This window comes from Carlito syrichta, unplaced genomic scaffold (genome assembly GCF_000164805.1).
Source record: "Carlito syrichta isolate Samal-C Ts95f unplaced genomic scaffold, Tarsius_syrichta-2.0.1 Scaffold117927, whole genome shotgun sequence".
NCBI classification, from domain to species: Eukaryota; Metazoa; Chordata; class Mammalia; order Primates; family Tarsiidae; genus Carlito; species Carlito syrichta.
The window spans coordinates 192,468-200,776 of record NW_007062023.1 but is presented as its reverse complement, the minus strand read 5'-3'; the positions used below and the strand labels follow the sequence as shown (position 1 = coordinate 200,776).

Sequence of the window (8,309 nt, the reverse complement as noted above, 5' to 3'; positions counted from 1 at the left end):
ATCCACTCACCTCAGCCTCCCAAAGTGCTGGGATTACAGGCTGAGCCACCGAGCCCGGCTCAGTTCCCCAACTTTAAACTAGGCAATGAAAGTAACCCTCCTTAGTTGTGAGAATTAACTAGAAGTGAGCCCAACAGGCATTATATAAGTGTTGCCCCTACTATCACTCTCCCTGCATCCCTCTGGGGTGGGCACCATCCCTCCATTTTACAGATGAGTACACTGAGGCTCACACAGAAGCAGCACCTGCCCACGATCCCACAGCCCCTGGAGTGGCAGAACCCGGCTCAACCCACACGATCTGAATCCCAGACCCAGTTCGTAGCCCTCTTTTAAGGCACATCTTAGCTTTCCAGGGTCACACCCCACCCCATCGAGAAGTTGCTGAAGCTGGACATGGTGGCTCACACCTGTAATCCCAGCACTTTGGGAGGCGGAGACAAGAGGATTGCCTGAGCCCATGGGTTCGAGACCAGTCTGGGCAACTTGGTGAGACCTCAATACATACATACATACATACATACATACATACATACATACATACAATTAGCCAGGCATGGGGATGCGTGCCTGTGGTTTCAGCTACTTGGAAGACAGGCGGAAGGATCACCTGAGCCCAGCAGGTTGAGGGTGCAGTGGCTGTGAGTAGGCGGCGGAGTGGGACTCCAACTCAAAAAGAAAGTTCCTGAAAACTCAGCCTGACCCGCAGAAAAAATGCCACCAGCCCAGACATTTCTGTGCAGTTGCAGGAGCTTCTCAGAGCTCTGGGCTGGGGGTGGGGTGTTATGAACCCTCTCGGCCTCCTGAGGACACGGCCAAGGCTCCAGGCCCCGCCCCCTTCAGCCCTGCCTCAGCTGCTCAGCGCTAATGCTGGACTTCCTGCTGCCTTCGCGGGCCGGGGGAGGAGCCTGGGCTGCCCAGGCACTGCAGGCTGGGGGGGCTTCGAACGAGAGCCAGGTCCCGGCCTGAGGCTCCCTGGAGGGAATGGCCAGGCTCTTCAGGGGCCGGTGGACTAGCTGAGCCCTACAGCAGCTGCCTTGCTCCAGGAAACCTGGCTTTGGGCCCCATCGCCACCCCAGCTGGCCAGGGATGAGGAAGCCACGTTTCCCCAAGACGGCATCTTGTGCCCAGCTCCATGGCCCTCCAGGGCCAAGCCGGCTCTCTCTCCCGGGCTGTCTGCTTCCCTCTCCCGCTCCCCTCAGGGTGGGCTCACGCCGCATCGGTTGCCCCCACCCCACAGCCTTCCCCTCCGGTTCTGGGTGAACATCCTGAAGAACCCCCAGTTTGTCTTCGACATCGACAAGACGGACCACATCGACGCCTGCCTCTCGGTCATTGCGCAGGCCTTCATCGACGCCTGCTCCATCTCTGACCTGCAGCTGGGCAAGGTGAGCGGCTCCCGGGGGCAGGGGCGGGGCCGGAGAGGGGTGCCGGTGGTGGGTGGCACACTCCATGGCTCTCTGGAGTGCGACTTCAGATGGATCTTTCTGGAAGTGAAGCCGAAGGGGCTCAAGTCTGGGGGATGGTCGTTCAGACAGGGGCCATCACCTCCCATCAGAATCGCTGAGTCGCTGTAGACTAGCTGCACCGGCCTCATGTGCCCTGCACCAGCTCTGAACATGTAGGCCCGAGAGCCAAGTACGGGGAGGCCAGCGTGAGCGCGGACAACCTGTGTGGTCGGGTGCAACCTCGTCTGAGAATCGGGCCAGGCCCCAGGCAGCAGCCCCTGGAGGTCAAGCCGTCCAAGCAGCGCATTCCATGAAGGGGTGGGCAGAGAGGTGACAGGTGACCAGGACCTCTGAGATGCACTCAGGAGGGAGACACACGGGGTGGAGATGAGAGGTGACAGCATTCCAGACAGAGGAACGGCATGGGCAAAGGCAGAGAGGTAAGAGACAGCTCTGGTTGCTGTGAGCAGTGATGAGATTGTATCATTAAAGCTGGCCCTACAGGACCGGGAGGGCATGCCTGGCCCTGCATTCAGCCCGTGCATTTCAGAGACAGACTGGGGGAGAGGGAGAAAGAGGGAGAAAAGCACCGCTTCTCACGTATTCTCTCAGAGGCAGGATGCCCAGCACAGAGAACTGGGAGTGCACTTGGCACTCTCCATCTTGAGGCGTTAGAAGCATGTGGTGGGAAATGTTCCACCAAGCCAGCTCAGGCTTCCGGAAATCTCGGCTACGGAGACCCATAACCCTAGCAGGGACACATCCTTGGGATGCCAAGTGGGCTGCATGAGCGAGGAGCTGGCATGGAGCCCACGCGCTTCTCCCCAGAAGGCCCCCTTCAGGTCTTTGTCCTGACAGTCCCAGGGAAAGTAGGGCAAGGCTTCCTTGCAAAAGGGCGGCAGAGGGAGGGTAGGGGAGTCAAGAACTCCTGGTCCAAAGCTGGTGGAAGGGGGACCTTTAGCCACAGGGCCCAGACTTCTTGGTCCCAAAAGGCCATTTATATGGCAAAAGGGATAAGGAATCACCCAGAAAAAGGCCATTTCTGGCTGGATGTGGTCGCGCATGCCTGTAGTCCCAACGCTTTGGAAGGCCATGGCAGGAGGATCACTTGAACCCAGGAGTTTGAGACCAGCCTGGGCAACATAGTGAGATCTTGTATCTACAAAAAAAAAAAAAGTAATAATAATTTAGAAAGCCCAGAATATCAGGCATGTTGGCTCAAGCCTGTAATCCCAGCACTTTGGGGGAGTGGCCAAGGCTAGAGGATTGCCTGAGCCTAGGGCTTCGAGACCAGCCTGGGCAACATGGCAAGACCTCATCTCTACAATAAATCAAAAAATTAGCAGGGCATGGTGGCATGCACCTGTAATTCCAGCAACTTGGATGGCTGAGGTGGAAGAGTCACCTGAGTCCAGCGGGTCAAGGCTGCGGTGGCCATGAGCGTGCCACTGCACTCCAGCCTGGGTGACAGAGTGAGACACCAACTCCAAAAAAAAAAAAACAGACCTGCCCCTTCTCCACCGGCCGTCTGATTCCTCCCTCCCCTCTGCCAGGATTCGCCTACCAACAAGCTCCTGTATGCCAAGGAGATCCCAGAGTACCGGAAAATCGTGCAGCGCTACTACAAGCAGATCCAGGACATGACACCACTCAGCGAGCAGGAAATGAACGCCCACCTGGCTGAGGAGTCGCGGGTGCGGTGCTCAGGGGCCCTGACAGGCTGTGGGGCCAGCCAGACGGTCGGTGCGGGGTGTGGGGGGGGCTCGCTGTTCTGCAGGCCAAGCTGGGGGCACCGAGGGCACTTTGGGGACGGCCGCAGCTTCCCCTCGCTCACCTGCAGCTTCATCGCTCACTTTCCCACGGGCTGGAGGCGAGGGCAGGAGAGCCCTTCGGGAGAGGAGGGAGGAGGCTGGACCTCGGGGGGCAGGAGGCTGTCTCCATCCTCAGGACTTGAGGGGCTGTGGGAGGCGGGGGGGCGGCAGCTGGCTTTGCAGGGTGGGTCCTGCTTTGCCCTTCAGGCTAACCCCCTCCCTCTCCCACTGGCCTTCTTGATTCTTGTAGAAATACCAGAACGAGTTCAACACCAACGTGGCCATGGCCGAGATTTATAAATACGCCAAGAGGTATCGCCCGCAGGTGAGTAGCTCCAGGGTGAGGCACCCTCCCTTGGGGCAGGCAAGGTTCTTCCTCAAGCAAGCTTGTGCCGGCACCTGGACATTCACGTGTCGCAGCTGGTTGTGAGCGGTGCGCATTCAGGGGCGTGTTCTCCAAGAGCAAACGGGGGCCCACCCCAAGCTGTGACCCACCCAACTCTGCTGCTGCCCCCTCAGATCATGGCCGCCCTGGAGGCCAACCCCACGGCCCGGAGGACACAGCTGCAGCACAAGTTTGAGCAGGTGGTGGCTTTGATGGAGGACAACATCTATGAGTGCTACAGCGAGGCCTGAGGTTCATGGGACAGAGCCTGTCGCAGCTACTGTGGGGAAGAGCGGGGCGTCCACCGGGTCTCAGCTTTGTCTTTCGCCCCGTGCCTCTGACTCGGGCTGGGAAATGCAAAGCAGAGATGGCTGGGGCCGTGGGGAGGAGGAAGGACTGCTCTGAGCCAGGCAGAGAAGCCCCTGCCCGGGCCACTTGGGCACCTCCCTCCCCTCCCACCCGCCCCAGTCCGGACTCTGGGATGGGGGTCTTGAATGCACAGCCAGTCCTGGTGAGGCTCCCTGGCAAAGCACGGCCTGTGGACTGTGCCCACCCACTCGCCCTGCTGAGAGCCCCCCGCCTGTCCAGGTGGCCCAGCTCAGACCAGGAGAGGAGGCCGCCTGGCTCGGAGGCTGCAGCTCAGACACACTACCTCATCCAGACTGGCGCAGGGGAGGCCTCCGGGAACCAGCCTCGATGGGTTTCTGCTTCCACCACCAAAAAGTTATCTCCGTGTTCCTCCCCCAGAGAGGACCACAGACAGTTTCAAGCAGGGGTGGATTTTTGTTGTTGCTCAGCAGTGTTGGGAGAGTGGAAAGTGCCCACTGGCCTCAGGGGCGCTCTGTGGGCTTCTCCGTGAGCGGGGAGTATGCAGGGGAAACGCCAAGGGAGGGGACAGGTGCCCGGAGCTCCTGATCTCCCGGGAAGGGAGAGCGGTTAAGGTGCGCCAAGGCTGTAGCTGGACTACTCGATCTTGCTGGAAGTGTTTCTAAAGATAGCACCACTTTTTGTTGATTTTTTAAAAAAAAGCTTTTATATATTAAAAAAAAAGTATCTCGCGCCAACTGTGAATAGCTGCCACCTGTGCAGAGGACCCAGGGAGGGGTCCCAAGAGGCGCCTGAGGCAACACTGGAAGTGACTGTTCCGGAGAGAGCAGACCGGGCAGAGCCCCCCTCGGTGCCCTGAGAAAGTCGCCCATCCCATTCCTGTCAGAAGTGACCCTCTGTGCCTGACCCAGCCGTCCAACCCCTCGGGACAGACCCGGCCAGTGCTGGGACTGGCTCAGCACCCGCGGGGGCTGGAGAAGGGCGGCCGGGACTCTCTGGAACTTTCTTGATAATAAAAGCCTGACGGGAAAACCTACTGCCAGTGGAGCCTTTGTCCTGAGATGGCCAAGGGGGCAGCGGGGCAGTTTCTTCACCCATTTGCAGCAGGGAGGAGAGAGGGAGCTGGCTGCTAATCCTGCCTCAGCCACGGTCTGAGGTTTGGACAGGTACCTGACTCGTCTTCGGAGAAGGCAGGAGGACACATCAAGATAAAAGGACACCGCGCAGACTGCCTGCCTGCCGTGGGCCTGGCTCAGAGCTGACATTCCTTGAGCTCTGAAGGCCCCACGGGACCAATGGGACCACCAGGAAGATTTCACAGCGGCTGCGTGATACCTGCCCTGGGGTGGGCCTTGTTCCTCTCCGGCTTATCTTTATAACAAATCTGTGAGGAGCACACTGCCACCCTCACTTTACAGATGTAGAAACTGAGTCTCAGCAAGGTTGAGAAAGTTCCCAAGGTCACATAACTAGGGGCAAGATGGGGGCCGGGTTGTGTGGGCCCCCAGTCCTCTGTTCCATGCTTCCTCCAGGCTGGAGTCTCCACAGCGGTCCCCAGACTGTGGGAAGGTCAAAGATCAGCACCCTAGAAAGGGAGCTGACGATTATGTACTTGCCTTGAATTTCTCATCGAGCTTGGAAAATATGTGTGATTGGCCCCAGTTTTCAGACAAGGAAGCAGCATCCCTGAGGCCAGTTCATCCCTGACCTTGGCCCCCCGCAGCTCAGGCGGCTCCTCACTGTCGCCTGTGAGAACGGTTTCCCCGCCTTGGGGTCAGCACATCCCTGCCCTACTGCCAGCCTGCCGGCTCTGGGTCTGAGCCGGGGGGTGGGGGGAGGGCAGTCATTCCCCCACCTGCAGGAACCATCACTGGAGACCCCAGCTCCAAATTAACCGCAACTGCACTTAATTTTTTCCCTTCAATGAGAAAAAATAGTTACACGCATATTTATCAAGAGTTAAGAACTGGGATAGCCGGGCTCGGTGGCTCAGCCTGTAATCCCGCGCCTTTGGGAGGCCGAGGTGAGTGGATTGCCTGAGCCCACGGGTTCGAGACCCGCCTGGGCAGCAAGACCGCATCTCTACAATAAATAAAAAAATCAGCCGGGCGTGGTAGGGCACGCCTGTAATTCCGGCTACTCGGAAGGCTGGGGCGGAAGGATTGCCGGAGCCCAGCAAGTCGAGGCTGCGGTGGCCGGGAGCGGCCACTGCCCTCCATTCTGGGCGACACAGTGAGACTCCAACTCAAAAAAAAAAGAACTGGGACAAAGATTCATAAAATTTAAAAACATCACAGGCCAGGCGCAGTGGCTCAGCACTTTGGGAGGCTGAGGCAAGAGGATTGCCTGAGCCCAGGGGTTGGAGACCAGCCTGGGCAACTTGGTGAGACCTCGTCTCTACAGTGAATCACAAAAACTAGCCGGGTGTGGCGGCGTGCGTCTGTAGTTCCAGCTACTTGGAAGGCTGAGGCAGAAGGATCGCCAGAGCCCAGCAAGTCGAGGCTACAGTGGCTGTGAGCGTGCCACTGCACTCCAGCCTGGGCAACAAAGAGTGAGACTCCAACTGAAAGAAAAAAAAAAAAACCACAAATACCAGTTCTAGAATTAATGAGAACAGAAAGTGAGGAAAAAGTAAACAACATTTTGCTTTAAAAATAGCTTTTTCCTGTAGTGGCTTCTGGATGGAGAGATCTTCTGTATCTTTCAAATTTTCTATTCTGAGCATTGATTTCTTTTTATTAAGCAGCAGATTGTCTAATTTAAGTTATTGGCACAGTCGACAGTGCTTTTGGGGGGCGGGGGAGGGTGTGATTCTAGAATGAATACATGTTTCCCAGAGAAATGTAGGAAGCACAAAAAGCATGAAGAAAATAAAAGCTGCCCCACCACTCTCGTGGTTCGCATTTCCGAGAACGTCGTCCCCTCGGGTGCTGGTGTGGGGAGCCCAGGAGGAAACTCGGGATCGGGCGCACACGCCATTTTGCAACCTGATTTCCCCCCATACAACAGTATGTCAGGAACATCTTTCTATGCCATTAAGTATTCCACAGCCTGTCTTAATGTCTGATTAACATGCAGTTTCTTCTGGAAATTGAGAAGCATATTTTCAAGTGGAGGAAACCTCTGGTTTCTAGGGTCATTTTTCAGCCCAGAAGGTGGCTTTAACTTCCGTGACACATCGACAATTCTCATCTGGGGCCCTGAAGACCTAGCAGCTATTGACAAGGGTGGGTCCCTATTCTCTGCCTGAGGGTCACAGGAGGGCGGGGACGTAGGTTGCATCCTTCAGCTACACTCCTTTCAAAAGGGGAGAAACCATTCCCGAGGTGTCATGGAGGCCTGATGCTCCCCTCACCGACCCCTGTCCCCAGCTCGTGGACAGGAGATACCCAGAGGCGCCCCTGCCCCTGCCAGGAGGTGCCTCCCACAGCCCCAGGCCAAGCCGTGAAGGAACTGAGGCAGAAGCAGACCGCCTCCTTGGGAAGCTCCAGCCCAGCCCCCGCCCTGCCATCTGCTCCGGGTGCCCCTCTGGGCCCTGCTGGCAGCCACATGACAGATACCCCGGGGAAGCTGTCGGCACAGCTAGACAAAGCCTCACGTGGGGTTCTGGGAGGAGAAGTGGGAGTGACAAAGCAGGGGCAGGGAGGGAGAAGTCTGATGTCCCATGCTGAGCAGCCTTAGTGTCCCCTTGTGTCCCTCCTTCTCGAATCCTGCCCAGTTTACCACCGACTCCCTCCAAACACACACATCCCTTCTCTCCACCCTCCTTGGCTCAGGTGTGCCCTCTCGTCTGGACCACCTCTCGGTAGCTTCGCAGCCCACACTGGGTCCTCACCTCGGGAAATGGTGCCCTCTAGACCCTATGGTGGACCCACCACAGACCAGCCCCTTCCTACACCTCATCCAGCAGCAAATCCTATTCTTGCTATCCTCAACGTCTGAACAGAATCCAGCACCACTTCTCTTTTAAGTCAGGATCTCATTCTGCCTCCCAGGCTGGAACACAGTGGCATGATCACCGCTCACAGCGGCCTCAACCTTCTGTGCTCAGGCAATCCTCCCACCTCAGCCTCCCAAGTAGCCGGGACTACAGGCATCCGCCACCAAAAAATATTATTTTGTGTGTGTGTGTGTGTGTGTGTGTGTGTGTGGTGACAAGGTCTTAACTATGTTACCTAGGCTGATCTTGAACTCCTGGGCTTAAGCGATTCTTCCACCTTCGCCTCCCAAAGTGCTGGGATTACAGGTGTGAGCCACTGTACCTGGCCTAGCAGTCACCACTTTTTTTTTTTTTGAGTTGGAGTCTCACTCTGTCGCCCAAACTGGAGTGCAGTGGCT

At 57.2% G+C, this 8,309-nt stretch overlaps 1 protein-coding gene across 1 annotated transcript in view; it reads left to right on the top strand.

Moving 5' to 3' along the window:
- The window catches only part of PLXND1 (plexin D1), a 23,224-nt gene extending 18,217 nt beyond the window's left edge, over positions 1–5,007 (top strand). Inside the window, exons 23-26 of the mRNA XM_021707415.1 lie at positions 1,241–1,388; positions 3,002–3,142; positions 3,510–3,584; positions 3,779–5,007. Of these exons, the coding sequence (XP_021563090.1) occupies positions 1,241–1,388; positions 3,002–3,142; positions 3,510–3,584; positions 3,779–3,895 (481 nt within the window). The 3' untranslated portion in view covers positions 3,896–5,007. The remainder of the gene's footprint in view (positions 1–1,240; positions 1,389–3,001; positions 3,143–3,509; positions 3,585–3,778) is intronic.
- The last annotated feature ends 3,302 nt before the right edge of the window (positions 5,008–8,309 follow it).